General features: G+C 36.0%; 1 protein-coding gene across 2 annotated transcripts in view; it reads left to right on the top strand.

Moving 5' to 3' along the window:
* The window catches only part of LOC111584929 (oxysterol-binding protein-related protein 10), a 101,078-nt gene that overhangs the window by 58,686 nt on the left and 21,852 nt on the right, over positions 1–20,540 (top strand). For both annotated transcript variants that reach the window (XM_055017942.1, XM_055017941.1), the window contains one exon: positions 5,264–5,394. In XM_055017942.1, coding sequence (XP_054873917.1) covers positions 5,264–5,394 — 131 coding nt within the window. The remainder of the gene's footprint in view (positions 1–5,263; positions 5,395–20,540) is intronic.

Raw genomic sequence — 20,540 nt, 5'->3', positions numbered from 1 at the left:
TGGGCGGTGGTGGTGGTGGTAGTTTTTGGAGGGGTGGAAGATTGGTGTCCATCGTCAGAGTCCAACAGCGTTAGCATTAGCATGGATATCTCCGTCTTCAGCATCTTGTCTTCTGTTTACAAACTCGGACGAAGGGAAGCGTGACGTCAGAGTTGGTAGGTCTGCGTGATAAAGCCAGCCAACTGACCAATCAAAAGTACCGTTGACCAATGCTTTACCGTCATTGGTAAGCTATTCGGTGGCTTCGGCGACGGGGGGAGGTATTCTGAATATTCGGATCTCAACATTAATATTTGGATAGTACCACAACGATCGAATTTTCGGATATTCGGGGCCAGCCCTACTCAAGACACGACCAAATTATCGGCAGGCGTTAGATTTCATCAGCAGACCGATGCATGTTCTTTTGTTGCAACCATCTCTCACTTGACTTTTCCGCCATCTCTTTCCGACTCGTAAAATTTAAGACGTCCCATTCATGTCGTCAACGGAATCTTGCTTTTAGGTTGCAAACCATTTTATTTTGGTCGAGATGCTCTGAAAGGTTCAGAATTGGATGCGCGAATCGGAACAGAATCCGTTTCCTGTTGGTGGAAAAGGGGTAGTAACGTCTCTACTTCTGGTGCTTCACTGTGACATCCCAGAAAATCTGTACTTCTGAAAAGAAACAGCATAAACACAGCAACAATTTCCACAGATTTTTTTTCCTCCAAATGAGCTCAGGAACCCATTAACCTCCAAATATCTTGAGAGTAACCTTGTGAGAAAAAAAGAAAAACAAACTCAAAAATTCAATTTTTACTGTACTTGCAAATCACTGACATCCCGTTGGCCCTCAGGCAGGTGTTCATGTCTCTGCTTTACAGGAGGTCAGTATCACTAGAGGAGGTTCGCTCACATTTCTCAGGTTCCTGTCTGTCAAGCTGTCAGTTGGCCAATGCAGGGATCTGGCCTGAGGGCTTTTTCAGCACATTCTGTCGAGGCAGACTGGCCTCGGGCTCGCTGGCATGTTGACCTGCGTCAGCACAGCTTGCTTTCCGCTAATGGATATCAAAGAGCAGCCTGGTGGTGCATTAGGTTTTTAACCCAATTGGAGTGTTGGGAGTGGAGATGAGAAGGGCCTCTGGTGCTGCTCCATTAACAGCACTTTGAAATGGGATCTACTGTCATGTGTACTAGAAGCTGTTAAATGAGGAAATTTGCAGTTTTTTTATTAGATTTTTTATTTTTAATCTAAGTGAGAAATCATCTTAGAGTTTCTGATAAGTCTCACTGAACAGCCCTTCGTTAAATGTGGGTTTGCTGCTGCCCTGTTAGAAAAGTTTCTCTCTTGTTATGCAGATATCCAGTCAGAAGCCTTTTAGTCAGTGTTGCAACCTTTAGTTCCTCTTACTGCAGTTTTCCGGTGTTTGGCCTGAGTCATCATGATTTTGGCGACTTTTCACCAAACCACGTTACATGATTGTGTAATTCATGAAGCGAAAGTTCATGCTGAGGCTACTTTAAAACGACTCTTCTAGATGTTGGGCTGACTGGAATAGCTAGTACAACTTTGGAAAACATTCCTCTTAGTACTGTCAAATGATTACAATTTTTAATCAGATTAATCTCATGCTTGCTGTGGATTAATGTCGATTAATCACGATTTCATATCATTCATTTTTAATCTATATCAATCGTGTTTCATTTTGCATAAGCAGACAGACTCAAGAAAGAAGAGAATAAATATATATGACTAAATTAAACAATGAGAATAACACCTTGCAAATTATGTTGCATAAATTTACCTGACTGATGTAAAATATTATATAGAATACAAATTTACCTGACCAATTTAAATATTAAGGTCAGGACCCTAAAATGTTTCATAAAATACAAATTTAAGATCAAGACACCACAAAATTACTATAGATATTTAGATTCAGGGATTTTGAGTCATTTTGCTGCAGATGGGTGAATTGTGTTAAATTTTTAATCAGAATAATCACGATGATCAATTAATCCACATTAGCGCTGTATTTTTGACAGCCCTAATTCTTCTTAATAATTGGCAAATGATATAATTGCTGTTTTGTTTTAAAAAAAGAAACTAACTAATTTTGCAATGTAGTCATATAATCCTGGTAAAGCTGAAAATAGACAAATGAGAATCTTGATTACGTTCAACCCTCAGAGGAATAAACAATGAAAACGGAAATGATTCTAAGATTTTAAGCTTTCTGACAGTCCTCAAACTAATCATGTATGACCTCCAGTCCAAGAAAATCAATCAAATCTAAGCTTAAAATTGTGATATTGCATCAAAAATTGCTTTATTCTACATGACTTGTGTACAAAACAATGTCAAAAATAAACCGTTTGCACTAAACAGATCCTGTAAAAACAAAGAAAAAAAAAACTTCAATCCTCAATAGAACTGAGAAGCCATCAGTCATGTGACAAAATTTTGGCGGCTTTTCAACTGAGCTGCAGGCAGTGTTTATTCTGTGCAGTTAATCAGTTATAGGGAAAAACATGATGAAATATCTGTAGCATGTAAAGTCGCATTTTTTTCCAGTATTAGTCACTAATGTGTGTAATTGGAAAAACGTTTTTCATGTTAATTCCAGGTTTTTTTTTTTTTCAATTTTTATAAACAAAATAATTTTTTTATTTTATTTTTTATTTATGGCATTATAACTTTGTCATAAAGACATGTTTGAGTCCTGTCTTCTTCTAGTCGTGGTAGTGCTGATTCCATAGAGGTGCAGGACTTAACGATGTAGTAAGAAATGAGCCCACAGTGACTAAAAAACACCCAAAAACTGCCTGGAGTTTAAAGGGTTAATGTCTCTTAATCCTCTACGTTGTTCTTATTTATTCCCGACATAATACTGAGTGTAGGTGCCATTTGATTTAAAGCAGTTGCTGCCTTTTTCGGTGCGTTGTTCACAAACTCTGCGACAAATTACAAAGTGGTAAGAAGAGAAGTCTGACAAACCAAATGAGGACAACACGGGCTGAGAGATATTTGTGATCTACAGCTGCACAAAAACATTAAGGTGAATAATCCTGACACTCCTTCCACTGTAGGGGAAGATGGAGATTAAATGTAATAATATTAAATGCTCGAACAGCTCTAATAAGAAGCATGGAATACTTTAAATCAGGGGTGTCAAACTCGTTTAGTTCAGGGGCAACATTCAACCAAATCTGATCTCCAGTGACCAGTAAAATCACAGCATAATAACCTATAAATAACCACAACTCCAGTTTTTTTCTTTGTTTTAGTGCAAAAAAGTACATTCTGAAAATGTTCACATTTAAGGAATTATCTTTTTATTAAACATCACGAACAAATTTCTCAAGAAAAATAAATTTCAGCAATATTATGTCTCAGTTTTTCATTTACACATTACAACTTACAGATCACAGAGTGTTTACAAACACACAAAACATTCAGTGTCAGGTATCTGGAACTGAATGATATATAATTTTACTTTATGATCAAAACAACAAAAATCAGACAAAAAAATAACAAAAACAAGATATAATATTACAAAAAATGAGACATTAAATGATAAAAATGAGACAGAATGACAAAAATGAGACACAAAATGACAAAAAATGAGACAAAAAAGAGACAAACAAGATCAAAAATGACTAAAGCGAGAAACGGCACAACAAAAAAGTAGACGAATAACACAAGCGAGATAGAAAAGCATAAAATGACACAAATGATACACAAAACAACCAATAAAGCAAAATACAAAATGACAAAAAGAAGACAAACACCACAAGCGAGACAAATAGGAAACACAAAATAAAAATCAGAAACAAAGCGACAAAAGCATGAAACGACAAAAGTCAGACAAAAAAAAAGACAAAATATTACAAAAATGAGACTCAAAATGAGCAATCTAGTTTTTCATTTTAACATCAAAACAACTTGTCATGATCTAGAAATGATTTTAAATTTATAGTTTTACTAATTTACAATCTGCAGTTAATGTCTTTGGATTGGACCCTCTGGAGGACCGCTTTTGGCCCATGGGCCGCATGTTGGACACCCCTGGTTTAAAGGCTCCGTTAAGTTGCGACAGAATGCTGATTTCTTTGTATTTCTGCAGAACGTTTTATCTCCTGTGGACCAGAGTCAGAATGATTCATCCTTCTGTTCACCGCTGAATGTTTGACCGAGTCGAATCAATACAGCAGAGCAGGATATAACATTGATCAAATATCACATTTAAACACACAGCGCACACACTCAATTTCCTGCTGTCTAGACTCTGCCAGTAATTCACACTCCTCAGTATTAAATGCCAGATGTAAATAGGAGAGTAATCGGAGTATTTTTCATTATCCTCCTTTGATTGTTTAACCTTTCTGTTGTCCTGCAGGTCAAATTTGACCCATTTTAAAGTTTGAAAATGTGGAAAAATATATATTTTCACAGTGAAACTTCTGATGTCCACATTTTCAACATTTTTGGGAAATCTTTGAACATTTTTTGGTGGAAAAAAAGAAATGTTAAAAATGTTTCTTAAGAACATTCACAAAAAAAATCAACCAAAATCCAGCGAATTTCGCTAGATTTTGGTTGATTTTATGTTAATATTCTTAAGAAAATATTAGAAGTTTTACTGATATATATGTAATCACTTTAGATATTTTTAGGATTTTTTTTGAAGATTTTTACTCATTTTTTGAAAATATTTACAAGAGTTTTCTTGCCAAATTTGGGGTATTTTTTTTTTTTTAAATCAAATTTTTAAGGGAAACGTTTACGAAATTATTGGAATTTTCTTCCTGAAGGTTTTGCAAATTTACAATTTGAAAATGTGGGAAAAAAAAAAACATATTTTCACAGTGAAACTTCTGATTTCCACATTTTCAACATTTTTGGGAAATCTTTGAACATTTTTTGGTGGAAAAAAAGAAATGTTAAAAATGTTTCTTTAAGAACATTCACAAAAAAATCAACCAAAATCCAGCGAATTTCTCTTTTAAGGAATTGTTAGAATTTTCTTCCTGAAGATTTTGCAAATTTTCCGAAATATGGGGAATTTTTTTTGCTGAATTTTGGATTTTTTGTCAGATAAGGAAACAATATTTTTTGGTGCCGTAAATGAAGACAACAGGAGGGTTAAATGTCAGATGTAAATAGGAGAGTAATCGGAGTATTTTTCATCCTTTGATTCTTTCAACCTAAAGTCACTGTAGATTCCACTCGTTAACTAAACGCCAGTGTCGGCTCTGACGCTGCCCTGTCGTCTTTCAGATGGTGTTCCTGTGTGGACTGTACCAAAGTCGCCCTCAGGGGAGCCGTTGAAGAACGGAGGTCTGACTCCTCTACGATCAGCCGAGCCCTCCCCGGCCCTCAGGAAAAGGAGTCTGTCCCATGGTGCTGAGGTGAGAAGCTTCGTCACGCTGTCAATTATCACCTCTGAATTCTGTTTAGATGTTCTGTCTCACCCCCCGCTGACTTGGTCCGGCCTTGGATTACAGTGGGACTGAACACTGTACAGCTGCACAATTAATCTGGGACAGATGGTGTTGTTGAGACAGCGGTTGGTTGGATGGTTGCACAGGGAATCTTTTTCCATTTGCCTGTTTGGTGCTTCTTCGGTCCGAGGCTCCGGCTCATGAAGCGAGGCGTAAGTGTGGAGAACGTGGTGATTTTTATTTTAGTTGTTGTTGTTTTGCGTTTATTGGATTATGATGTGACGGACAGGAAACACAGCGAGTATGAGAGGCAGCAAAGGTCACGGCCAGTAATCGAACCGGGAGAATTACATCTCCATGGGATGTTTTGGTTTCCTGCTCACCTATAAAATGTGTTTATTATGCAGGTTTTACTCAATGGCAGCTGCTTTTTAATGTGTTTTTAGAGGGATTTTCTATTTTTGAAGTATGCGTTGTTGGGTTTACTTGAGCTCAATCATGAATCAGTGTCTTAATGTTGGCCGTCCATCACAGAAAAAACATCTTCCTCTTTCTGTTTTTGCTGTTACATTACTGTTGCATGACGGTGCATTTTTCTGGTCCGGTGAAAACTGAGCAATTGTGTGATTTAATTTAAAACACTAAAAATTATTTTGTGGATTTTAATTGTTCCTTTAACCCTCCTGTTGTCCTCAATTACGGGCATCAAAAAATATTGTTTCCTTGTCTGAAAAAAATCAAAAAATTCCCCAAATTTCTGAAAATTTGCAAAACCTTCAGCAGAAAATTCCAATAATTCCTTTCCCTTAAAAGTTTTATTAAAAAAAATAATAATAATCCTCCAAATTTGGCAAGAAAATTCTTGTACGTATTTTCAAAAAATGAGTAAAAATCTTCCAAAAAACCCTAAAAATATCTACAGTGATTCCATATATATCAGTAAAACTTCTAATATTTTCTCTCAGAACATTCACATAAAAATCAACCAAAATCCAGCGAAATTTGCTGGATTTTGGTAGATTTTTTTCAACATTTCTTTTTTTCCACCAAAAAATGTTCAAAAATTTCCTAAAAATGTTGAAAATGTGGACATCGGAAGTTTCACTGTGAAAGTATTTTTTTTTCACATTTTCAAACTTTAAACCAGGTCGATTTGACCCCCAGGACAACACAAGGGTTAAAAAGCTCACGACAAATTCCACATGACAAGAAGTAATTCAAACTTGCTTTTATTCCCTTTGGAGAACTGATAAACTGCCGCATAAATACAACTTTATCATCACAAAAAAACATTTTGCTGTTAAAAAGCAGTGATCTTCAGTGTAGTGATCTTGTTTCCATGGATACCCCCCAAAAAAAGAAAAAAATAAAGGATAATTTGGGCTTACATCAAAGTCTTCCCAGCTACAGCTGCAGTGGATTTTGTTCTAATAGCTGAAACATGTTTTTTGGCTGTTCGGGACATCGGCTGTAAATGATTCATTTTCAGGACGCCGGCAGTAGAAGGCTGCAGATTCCTCTAAAATCAGGATACATAAAAACCTGCAGCCAATAAAAAAACATTTACCCCTTTTTCACTTGTATATAGGTGGAAAAGGGTTTGCTTGATCAATTTACGTGCATTAGTCCAATATTAACCCTCGTGTCGTCCTGCGAGTCAAAACTGACCTGTTTTAAAGTTTGAAAATGTGGGGAAAAAAAATTCACAGTGAAACTTCTGATGTCCACATTTTCAACATTTTTGGGAAGTCTTTGAACATTTTTTGGTGGAAAAAAAGAAATGTTAAAAATGTTTCTTAAGAACATTCACATAAAAATCAACCAAAATCCAGCGAAATTCACTGGATTTTGGTTGATTTTTATGTCAGTGTTCTTAAAGAAAATATTTAGAAGTTTTACTGATATATATGGAATCACTTTAGATATTTTTAGGATTTTTTTGGAAGATTTTTACTCATTTTTTGAAAATGTTTACAAGAATTTTCTTGCCAAATTTGGGGGATTTTTTAAGGGAAACTTTTAAGGAATTATTGGAATTTTCTTCCTGAAGGTTTTGCAAATTTTCATAAATTTGTGGAATTTTTTTTGCAGAATTTTTTTTCAGACAATGAAACAATATTTTTTGGTGCCCGTAAATGAGGACAACAGGAGGGTTAAACACCAACAGGTTAGTTTTCAGAGACACCTTTTATTTGCCGACTCACACTCATCCTTGGCTCCATCATCCTTTAATTCAACTCTAGTGGAATAATGGAAACCTCAGCTGTTAACACCCAGATGAAGATTAATGTTGTCGGTGTCGTTCGCTGCCTCGCCTGCTCGTTACGGCCTCTTTGTCAAATGTTACACTTCTGTCTTCACCTGTCAGACATCTGTGCTGTAAAACAACCCGCTAAACACTCGTGTCAGGGCTCACAAAGGCCTGACATTTATTTCAGTCCAACCCCAAAACAAATTACGGGAGGCAGCGAGGGACATTTTACCCTGGATCTGAGCGTGCTCAGAGCCCGGCAGTCTAATCTGGAGGCGCAGAGATGTAATCTGTCATGTTAATGATCACTTTCTATTGACACACAAGTGTAAAATGGGTATTAGGGCGTTGCCGTGTCAACCCATTTCCAGCTAATTGTCGAGCTGTTCGACGTACTTCATGTCGCACAATTAAGAGCAGAGGACGGAGGGCAGCTCATAACGGGGATTCAGCTGCTTTAAAGACAGCATTATGGCAGTTATGATTCAGGGTCCTCAGCCAGACAGACAGTCCTGCTGCTGTCAGTACTGTACTCTATTTATTTCTATGAAGCAACGAAAAGAAACAGAGCAAGATGTTAAAGATTACTCATCTACTTTTCTATTAACATTCTGCTTGGCGCTACAATACAAAGTAATGATAGGAAAGGCAGAAATGGATGTATGAAAGAATCCTTTTAGAGTCTTTCAGCTCATTGTTTTGGTTTTAAGGCAGAGGTGTTAAACTCATTTTAGTTCAGTTTAGTTCCACATTCAGCCCAATTTGATCTCAAGTGATCTGGACTAGTAAATTCACAGCATAAGAACCTATAAATAACAACAATTCCAAATTTTCCTTTGTTTTAGTGCAAAAAAAGTACCTTCTGAAAATGTTCACATTGAAGGAATTATCTTTTTACAAAATATTATATAGATTTCTTAAGAAACATTAGTTCAATTTCAGCAACATTATGCCTCAGTTTATCATTTACACATTACAACTTCCAGATCACAGAGTGTCTACAAAGGAACACAACATTTAGTCACAGCTATCTGGAACTGATGATATAGTGTTTTACTTTATGATCAAAATGACAAAAGTCAGACAAAAAAACAAGACAAAATAGTACACAAATGAGATGCAAAATGACTTAAACGAGACACAAAATGACAAAAATGAGACAAATGACACAAAATAAAACAATAATAAACAAAAAATGAGACAAAAAAATTACAAAGCGACAAAAAAATGGACAAACAACAAAAACGGGACAAAAGATTCTACAAATGACACAAACGAGACAAAAAATGACAAAAGGGGAAAACAAAATGACAATAAAGTAGACAAACAACAAAAGCAAGACAAAAAAAACCACAAAATGACACAAACGATATGAATATGAATAAAGCAAAACATAAAATGACAAAAATAAGACAAAAAACACAAGTGAGACAAAAAGGAAACACAAAACAACAAAAACCAGAAACAACACGACAAAAACATGAGACAAGCGACAAAAGTCAGACAAAAAAAGGCAAAAAACAAGAACAAGACAAAATATTACAAAAATGACAAAAGAGAGAAAGAAAATGACAAAAAATATAGAAATGACGCAAGCGAGACGAAAAGGAAACACAAAATGTCAAAAATGAGAAACAGTGACAGAAACATGAGACAAGCAACAAAAATCTGACAAAAAACAAGACAAAATATTTCAAAAAATGAGACACAAAATGACAAAAACCAGACAAACGACACAAAACAAAAAGACAAAAAAGTTACAAAGCGACAAAAAAATGGACAAAAACAAAACAAAAACTGACAGAAGGAACATGACAAAAAACACTTTTGTCTTTTTTTTTTGTCATTTTCATCATAAAGTAAAATATTTTATCTCTCAGGTCCAGATAGCTGTGACTAAATGTTGTGTTCCTTTGTAGGTAAACTGTGATCTTTTATTGTGTAAATGATAAACTGAGGCATAATATTGAATTTATTTTCCTTTAGAAATTTCAGATTTCAGATAAGGTTTTGTAAAGGATAATTCCTTAAATGTGAACATTTTCAGAGTGTACTTTTTAGCACTAAAACAAAGGGAAAACGTGGAGTTGTGGTTATTTCTAGGTTATTATGCTGTGGTTTTACTGGTCACTGGAGATCAAACTGGGCTGAATATGGAACCTGGACTAAGATGAGTTTGACTCCCCTGAATCATTCATAAAGGGTGTCTTGTAGTGAGTTTTGTATTGCGGGATGTGACTGAAGAATCCAAAAGTAGGTCTTGTTCTTTTAATTTCACACTTTCTGCAGACATTTCTCAGTCTTCCTCTTAAATCAAAGCGTGTTCTGGTTTAACAGACAGAAAATTGAAAAACACCGTCTAAAAACTGACTTCAAACAATGTCAGCGTTTGGCTTACAGCTTTAGTTAAATAGAGATATAAACTGTCATCTTAAAGCAGAGGTGTCACTGTGTGAAGGAAAAGCAGACGTCTCGCTTTAGAAAGACACTTTTAAACCTGGACTTTTCCACTCTGTCACAGCTCTGTAATATTCTGCTGCTTCTCGGCTCTGCAGCCTCGACCAGATTTCATTAAAGATGCTCTGGCTGCTGTTTGAAGACTGCAGGCAGCACACTGTATTCCAGGCTGACACTAATGTTTATTTAGCTTTTAAAGAGGATTTTTTGAACCCACCAACCTTCTGAACACTGCCTCCTGTCTTAGTCATTGGAAGTTTAATGTGACGCAAAGAAAAAGGAAAGTTTGAAGAGTTGTCTTCTCTTTTCTCATCAAGGTGAGGGTTAGATAATGAAGCGTTTGGATGAGGATTTATCTGTTTTTCTCCGTTTGGATTTGGTGAGACACTGAGTTTGCCATCTTGTGGTAGAAAAACAAAATGCATCTTGAATTCAGTATGATTGACTGCATCAGGAGGCTTTAAAGCAGAGGTGTCAAATTAATTTTAGTTCAGGGGCTACATTCAGCCAGTAAAATTACAGCAAAATAACCTATAAATAACCATGACTCCATATTTTCCCTTTGTTTTAGTACAAAAAAGTACATTCTGAAAATGTTCACATTGAAGGAATTATCTTTTTACAAAACATCATGAACAACCTGAAATTTCTGAAGAAAAATAAATTCAGTTTCAGCAACATTAAGCCTCAGTTTATCATTTCCACATTAGAACTTCCAGATCACAGTGTCTACAAAGGAACACAACATTTAGTCATCTGGAACTGAATAATATAGTATTTTACTTTATGATTAAAATGACAAAAATTTGGAAAAAAAGACAAAAAACAAGAAAAACACAAAATATTACAAAAATAAGATGCAAAATGGCAAAAAATGAGACAAACGACACGAAACAAATCAAAAAAGAGACAAAAAATTAGACAAAAAAGGTACAAAGCGACAAAAAAATGGACAAACGACAAATGCAATACAAAAAATTATACAAATGACACAAACAACAAAAAATAGCAAAAGCGAGAAACAAAACAACAAAAAATAGACAACACAAGCGTGACAAAAAACCCCACAAAATGACACAAACGATGCACAAAACAGCGAATAAAGCAAAACACAAAATGACAAAAATATGAGAAACAGAAGGACAAAAGGATGAGACCGACAAAAGTCAAACAAAAAAAGACAAAAAAAACAAAAGCAAGACAAAATATAGCAAGAATGAGACACAAAATGACAAAAATGAGAAACAAAATGACAAAAACATGAGACAAATAACAAAAGTCAGACAAAAAAACAAAAACAAGACAAAATATTCCAAAAATGACAAAAGGACAATCTAGTATTTTACTTTATGATCAAAACAACTTGTCATGGCCTAGAAATGATTTTAAATGTATAGTTTTACTAATTTACAATCTACAGTTAATGTCTTCTCTGGAATTTCTACACTTTGAGAGCCGGATTGGATCCTCTGGAGGACCGCTTTTGGCCCGCGGGCCGCGTGTTGGACACCCCTGATTTAAAATGTCACTTTATATCAACTCTTTCTCACATTGAACAACAGAAAACGCTTCATTATGAGTATTTTTTCTTGCAAAGCTCTTGTAGTTTCTCACATTTTCCAAAGTTACATTCTGGTGCAGTGAAGCTCAAGGTCAGCGCTCGCTAATCTTGGAGTTTTGCCATTTTCCCAGTAATCTAATGAACAGTCTCTGAGAGCGAGGAAGAAAATACATCACCCCAGAATAATAAAGGTTTGCAGTTTGAATTATGTAGCACCGCCGTGGCATTTGATATTCAGTATGCAGCCGACAAGAGTAAGCACAGAGCTGCTGCGTGACTGTGGGGAAAATGGAGAGGAAATTGCTAGTGCTTGCAGAAATCTAGGATGCATTTGCAGTAGCTCCAGTGCCTTCGCTCGCCACATATTAGACCTGTCTGCCGTATTACTGTAGTTATGAGCTGCTGCTGCACAGGACAGGCTTAATGACAGACCTTCAGCCAGCTCTGTACCCACAAGAAAAGAGGAAAATTCCCTCCTTTTTTCATCGTTTCTCTTCCCATGTTCATGTTCATCTGCTTTTGCACTATTTTGCGGTAATTTGATGGATTTTTTCTCCCTTTACAGGCACAAATTCTGCTAAAAATCTATATTAAATGGCGGAAATGCTCCAGACGGGCACAAAAGAAAATCATCGATCAGCTCATAATCTGTGCAACACATTACAAAGGCTGTCTTTAGATGCAATGTTTGGATTAGAGAAAGCAGAAAGCACCCAGAAAGAGAGAAATATCCTTCATCCAGGATGTTCTAGACAAGAAATAGACATTATATATACAGAGTAGAGAGTAAAAACAGTTCTAAAATTTCACTTTTAGAGACACAAAAATCCAAATAAGCTAACAGTCCTATCAGATGAGGGTTTATTTTCTGTTTCATTCCTGCATTCTGAGCAAAAGTCTTGCTTTTTCTTTGCAATGTGGAGTTAATATTCTTTATTTCCTCCAGCAGAGAGCAGCAAAGTCTTCTTCTGAATCCCTGAGCAGCTCCTCAGGATGTTCAGTATATCAGAGGAATCCTTTAACTCAGGTGTCAAACTCATCTTAGTTCAGGTTCCACATTCAGCCCAATCTGATCTCAAGAGGGCTGGAGAAGTAAAATCATAACGACCTGTAAATAAGGGAGAAAAAATGCAAAATGAGAAACAACGCAACAAAAACATGAGATGAACGACAAAAGTCAGACAAAAAACAAGACAGAAAACAACAAAAACAAGACAAAATATTACAAAAACAAGACACAAAATGACAAAATCAAGAAACAAAACGACAAAAAATGACAAAAGCGAGAAACAAACCAACAAAAATGTAGACAAACAATACAAGCGAGACAAAAAACATAAAATGATACACAAAACGACAAAGAAAGCAGAACACAAAATGACAAAAATAAAACAACACAAGCGTGACAAAAAGGAAACACAAAAACATGAGACAAACGACAAAAGTCGGACAAAAAAACAACAAAAACAAGACAAAATATTACAAAAATGAGACACAAAAGAACAATGAACAATCTAGTATTTTACTTTCTGATCAAAACAACTTGTCATGGTCTAGAAATGATTTTAAATTTATAGTTTTACTAATTTACAATCTGCAGTTAATGTCTTCTCTGGAATTTTTACAGTTTGAGGGCCGGATTGGAGCCTCTGGAGGGCCGCTTTTGGCCTGCGGGCCTCATGTTTGACCCCCCTGTTTTAACTAAAGCCATGTATCTGTAGATATTCATGTGGAGTCAAACCCACAAGTGAACTATTATAAGATTTATTTAGCGTCTAAATGTGCTAATTTTGTGCAGCATTTCCTGAATCTTTATGAACGGACAAAGATCCCATCAGTGTGAACAAAAACACGTAATGAGCAGCGACATCTCAGCTCGGATTCAGTCTGTTCAGCGGGAAAAACATCTCAGCCCATGAGTCACCCTCTGCTCTGTCATCTGTTCCAGCTTTAGTTTTCAGATTGAATAAGACACCTGCACGTCTCAATATAGACACCACAACCTTTGCTTTTTAGATTATTACAGGTGGAAATGAAACACAACAGCAAAAATACACCTCATTTCCTCTCTTCTGCTGCACACACAAAAGCATCCTGTCATGTTTCTATGTTATTTATTCATCTGGCAGGCATTTTCTCAATTATCTGACTATTTGTCGATGATAAGAAAGGTACTTTTGGAACCCAACGTTATTCAAAACCTGAAAAAATCTCAAAGGAGCTAGAACCTGTGAATCCCTAAAAAAAAAAGACAAATAACTTCTAAATCAAGGGTGTCAAACATGAGGCCCGCGGGCCAAAATTGGTCCTCCAGAGGGTCCAATCCGGCCCTCAAACTGTAAAAATTCCAGAGAAGACACTAACTGCAGATTGTAAATTAGTAAAACTATAAATTTAAAATAATTTCTAGACCATGACAAGTTTAGATCATAAAGTAAAATACTGGATTGCTCTTTTGTCATTTTGTGTCATCTTTGTAGTATTTTGTCTTGTTCTTGTTGTTTTTTGTCATTTTTTGTCTGACTTTTGTCATTTGTCTCATGTTTTTGTCATTTTGTTTCTGATTTGTGTCGTTTTGTGTTTTTTTCTCACTTGTGTTGTTTGTCTACTTTTTTGTTGTTCTGTTTCTCGCTTTTGTCATTTTTGATCTCGTTTGTGTCATTTGTTGCTTTTTTGTCGTTTTGTGGCTCGTTTTTGTCATTTTGCATCTCATTTTTGTAATATATTGTCTTGTTTTTTTGTCTTTTTTGTCTGACTTTTATCATTTTGATTTGAAATTGAATTGATTTTTCTTCAGAAATGTCAAGTTGTTCATGATGTTTTGTTAAAAAAAAAAAAGATAATTCCTTAAATGTGAACATTTTCAGAATGCACTTTTTACACTAAAACAAAGGAAAAACTTGGAGTTGTGGTTATTTATAGGTTATTATGCTCTGATTTCATTGGTCCGGTCCACTTGAGATCAAATTAGGCTGAACGTGGAACCTGAGCTAAAATGAATTTGACACTCCTGTTCTCAATAATCAAAATTTTTGCTAAATCATTTCAGCTCTAGTTTGTACCTAAGATGGGTTCAGAAAAGCTTTTCAGACTCGTGCATTGATCGCTACCAATAATTTAACACAATGACACTGATAGAACTATCCAAACACAGGCATAGCAGCAACACAAAACAACACAACAGCCTAATAACCTGTTGTTTTACAGTAATTTAATGTAGTTTAGTTGCAGTCAGAATACATAAGTCAGAGAAATATCCATGTGTAAACTGTAGCACTGAGTAAAGAAACAGGAGGTAGGAGAAGCCGAATAACAGTTTTTTAAAAACGTTTTTAATAAATATGACTAAATTTAGCTGTTTCTCATTGTTTTAAAATGTTTTTTACTTCCTATAAATCTTCTCAAGACCCCTCCTCTGTGGTGCTGCCTGCCTGTTAAAATAAAATAAAAATACCTGCTTTAAACACGCTTTTATCCCTTTTCAGTTCTCTTTGATGAATTCTCCTTAAAGCTCCGAGACAAAGATTTGCAATGTTTTTGAAGACTTCACTCATCCATTGTTTAAAACCTGAAGGACCAGACTGTGACTATACTTTCATTTACAGGTGTTTCCATGTTTTCTCAGAGCCCAACACTTTTCTGTGGGTTGCATGACTCGATGCTTCATTGGATAATTGTCCAGGCTACAAACAGAAAATTGCTTCTGTGCAAAAACTAAACTTTAGCTGTGTTTTGCTACAGGCTCATTTAGGGCTATTTCTGTCAGTTTTAGGAGCTCATATGATGCATTTGCTCTTTTCTTGAATGTGTTTTATAGGTGCTTTGTGCATGAAAAAAATCTGCAAACCTACAAAATCTAATGTCCAGAGAAAGCACTGGTCCTTACCTGCCTGAAACGGCTCATTACTTATCTACATCACCACATTTGCATAACACCTGCTGAGCGGCTAGTTTGGCCCTCAAACAAAGAATGAGCAGCTTCCTCACAGGGCTCCATTATTCCCCGTCTAAAGCCCTTCCTTCAGGGATACATCACTGTACTCAGAGATTTGGACTGATGGTATGTAGCCAACGTTGCCTGACTTTTGTTGGAACAAGTGATCAATCAGAGCAGACCAGGCTTCTTGAAAGTCAGGCATTAAAAAGGCAGAAACTAAAACAGGATTTCAGAAGGACGCTGTGAAGAGCTGCATGTTCAGTGTGAGAAAAATAATGTTTTTTGAACAGTAAATTCAGCCCAATTTCATCTCCAGTGGGCCAGACCAGTACAATCACATCATAATAACCTATAAATAACCACAACTCTAAATTTTCCCTTTGTTTTAATGCAAAAAAGTACGTTCTGACAATGCTCACTTTTAAGTTTTTTTTTTTTTTTTTTACAAAACATTATGACCAACCTGAAATTTCTGAAGAAAAAATCAATTCAATTTCAAATCAAAAATGACAAAAGTAAGACAAAAAAAGACAAAAAACAAAAACAAGACAAACTATTACAAACATGAGATGCAAAATGACAAAAATGAGACAAGAAATGAGACAAAAGACACGAAACAAAACAAAAAAGAGACAAAAAATTAGACTAAAAAGTTACCAAGGGACAAAAAATGGATACACGACAAAAACGAGACAAAAAATGACACAAAAGAGACCAAAAGTGACAAAAGCGAGAAACAAAACAACAAAAAAAGGACAAAGAACACAAGCGAGACAAAAAAAACACAAAATGACACAAATGATACACAAAACAACGAATAAAGCAAAACACAAAATGACAAAATTAAGACAAAAAACACAAATGAGACAAAAAGGAAACACAAAATAACAAAAACATGAGACCAACGACAAAAGTCAGACAGAAAAACGGCATGAACAAGACGAAATATTACAAAATGACAAAAACGAGACAAGAAATGAGACAAAAGACACTAAACTAAAGAAAAAAAATAGACAAAATATTAGATAAAAAAGTTACACAGGGCCAAAATTGGACTAACGATAAAAATGAGACAAAAAATTATACAAATGACACGTGGGACCAAAAATGACAAAAGTAAGAAACAAAACAACAAAAAAATTGACAAAGAACACAAGCAAGACAAAAAGGAAACACGAAACAACAAAAACATGAGACCAACAACGAAAGTCAGACAGAAAAACAACAAAAACAAGACAAAATATAACTAAGCAATGAAGGTGGGAGCACAAAGCCGCTGCGTCCGCACGTGCGGCCATCTTGGCCATCTTTACAAAACTGAGATGCAAAACAACAAAAGAACAATGAACAATCTAGTATTTTACTTTATGATGAACACAACTTGTCAGGTCTAGAAATAGTTTTACTAATTTACAATCTGCAGTTAGTGTTTTCTCTGGAATTTTTACACTTTATAAAGTCCTCCCACGACCAGATTGGAAGCTGCATTATGTTCCATAGAACAGGCTGGGAAAGCAAGACTACAAACTGCACCTGTCCCGATTTTGTTTCATTTTTAAACTTGTAGTCTTTAATCCAACTAATGCTGACTCATTTAACATCTTTTCAGGAAAATGTCTAAAGGTGGTGGTTAAATGTTAAACGCTTTCGTCTGGTTCATGCCCCTGCACTGCCAATCTGCCCATCAGGGATGCCTTAGTGTAACTGACCCCAGCCTCCTAACAAGCTGGGGTATGAGATAAGACAGTTTCCCCTCACAAGATTAGTAAAATGTATCTGTATTTAAAAAGAGCTTTTAAGGATAGATGAGTTCAAGTGTCTCAGGGTCTTGTTAAGGGTTTGTGAGATTGACGGTAGGTTGAGTGTAGTTTCCACAACACTCTGATTTACCAGTCAGCCTCATCCTTACCCTCACCTGTGGTCATGAGCTTTAGGTGAAAGGGCAAGATAGAGAATACAAGTGGCTGAGATGAGTTTTTGACCTGAAATTGGGTGAGAAATTCAGAAATCTGTTAATAGTTCAGAGGAGACCCACTGCTCCTCCATGTTGAGAGAAGCCAGCTGAGGTGATTCTGTTAAGGATGCCTTACAAGTCTAACAGGCACAGTTAGCTGGAAGGATGGAGGCCCTGAGGCTGATCCAGGACTCGCTGGAGGGATTTTATCTCCCATCTGTCCTGGGAGCAGCTGGGGATCCCTCACGACGAGCTGGAGGAAGTCGCTTGTAACTCTGCTGAAGCTTGAATGGACTGAACGATTTGAAGAATGAATGAATGAGTGAATCTTTGTCCCTTTATTGTGTTACTATCACAGCTTTTCTTCACTGCAGTCCTTTGTGATAGACAGCAGCCTTTGTGTAATTTGCTCAGTAGCTCAAAATTATCGTGCAAAACGCTACACGGTTAACTTGAGCGGGCGTCTGGTCGACTCACCCCCGAGCGTAAATGGTGTACAGCTTATTTTCTGTTTTGTGCGAGGCTGGATAAGCATGCATGCGTGTGCCTAAGCAGTGTGTCTGCACCGGCTGTACTCCACATCTTCTCATTAGATTCCGTACTGATGAAACAGCTCAACATAATTTATACACAAAGGGCTCAAACTCAGCATCTTGGTCCCGTTTGTCTAAAAGAACTGGGATAGATTTGGGAGGTCTTCCTGTCTCAATCTGCTTTTCCATTCATGAACATTGAAGCGATGCTTGAGTCTGTGAATTATTTGTTGCAGCTCTGATGTTGCATCTAGGTCAACTCCCACCTCTTTTTTCCATCTTTGTACTGTAATAATCTGCAACGTCTCTGCTTGTGTCACTTCATGGATTTCATTCTTATGCTAAACCTGGACTTCTGGCAGAAAATCCTGGACTCATTTAATCATAATGAGCAGTAAATACATTACAGCTTGTCAAGAGATCCACTTAGCCAGGGGTGTCAAACTCATTTTAGTTCAGGTTCCACATTCAGCCCAGTTTGACCAGTAAAATCATGACATACTAACCTATAAATAACCACAACTCCAAAAATTTCCCTTTGTTTTAGTGCCAACAAGTACATTCCGAAAATGTTTACATTTAATGAATTATCTTTTTACAAAACATCATGAACAACCTGAAATTTCTCAAGAAATATAAATTCAATTTCAACATCATTCAGCCTCAGTTTATTATTTACACATTACAACTTCCAGATCACAGAGTGTCTACAAAGAAACACAACATTTAGTCACAGCTATCTGGAACTGAACAATATAGTATTTTACTTCATGATCAAAATGACACAAGTCAGACAAAAAAAAACAAAACAACAAAAGCAAGACAAAATATTACAAAAATGAGTCAAACAACATGAAACAAAACAAAAAAGCTATGAAAAATTTGATAAATGTCACAAAGCAACAAAAAATAGACGAAAGCTAAACAAAAAAATGACACAAACGAGACAAAGAATCACAAAAAAGAAACAAAATGACAAAAAAAAAGACAAACAACCCAAGCGAGACAAAAAAACACACAACACAACAAATAAAGCAAAATGCGAAATGACAAAAATAATACAAAAAACACAAGCGAGACAAAAAGTAAACACAAAACGACAAAAACGAGAAACAGAACGACAAAAATATGAGATAAGTGAGACAAAAAAGACAAAAACAGTAAAAACAAGACAAAATATTTTAAAAATGAGACAAATGACAGGAAAAAACAAAAAAAGAAAAATTTGCCAAAAGAGTTACAAAGCGACAAAAAATGGATGCAAATGAGACAAAAAATGACAAAAAAGGAACAAAACGACAAAAAATAGACAAAAAAAGACAAGCGAGATAAAAAGGAAACACAAAATGACAAAATTGAGGAACAAAAAAAGACAAAAAACAACAAAAAACAAGACAAAATATTCCAAAAATGAGATGCAAAATGACAAAAGAACAATGAGCAATCCAGTATTTTACTTTATGATCAAAGCAACTTGTCATGGTCTAGAAATTATTTTAAATTTAAAGTTTTACTCATTTATAATCTGCAGTTAATGTCTTCTCTGGAATTTTTACACTGTCACTTGTAGCTTTGAGATAAATGCCAAACGGGGACCCAAACTGGAACCGCTTAGAAGCTGCAACTCAAAAGCTGTTCTGTACCTCCCTGGCAGTTGACATTCAAAACATCCGTGACATTTAACAGGAGGAAGCGGCGCTCAGAAACACACACGATTGTTACTTCAGTAAGCAGGCCCATCAGTTTATTCAGATACCTTCTGCTCTTTCAGGCTCTTTCTCACTTAAATACAGGATGAAGACCACAGACAGGAAGCTCAGTGACTGCTGGAGTAAATGTCAGATAATTGGACAGCGGGTAGCGGAAGTGATTTTGATTTAGCTGCCTGAGCGAGAAAACACACCTCGTCAGCTACAGGCTTGACGGTGAAAATACCACGCTGATGTAAGAGAGGTCAGAGGCTAACAGGCTAATTTCCCAGTGACAGTGATTAGCAGGATCCAGTAATATTGTCTGCAAGTACAAGAAGATAACATGAGTTCACGACAGCTCTGTGATTAAATACATTAAAAAAAGCAGTGGTTTCCCCATCAGGACGATGCTCTGCAAGAAGCAGGAACTAGGGATCAGCCTGAGCAATTATTGAGGCAGATGTTTGGCTTTTTTCTGATTGTTAGTATTGGTATTTTTATTGTCTGATTATAGCTCAGGGGTGTCCAACATGCAGCCCGCGGGCCAAAATCGGTCCTCCAGAGGGTCCAATCCAGCCCTCAAAGTGTAAAAATTCCAGAGAAGACATTAACTGCAGATTGTAAATTAGTAAAACTATAAATTTAAAATCATTTCTAGACCATGACAAATTGTTTTGATCATAAAGTAAAATACTAGACTGTTTTTTCGTCATTTTGTGTCTCATTTTT

The sequence above is a fragment of the Amphiprion ocellaris genome, chromosome 15 (assembly GCF_022539595.1).
Source record: "Amphiprion ocellaris isolate individual 3 ecotype Okinawa chromosome 15, ASM2253959v1, whole genome shotgun sequence".
NCBI lineage: Eukaryota > Metazoa > Chordata > Actinopteri > Pomacentridae > Amphiprion > Amphiprion ocellaris.
Note: the sequence above shows the minus strand (reverse complement) of the source record. Positions and strands in the feature narration are given on the sequence as shown.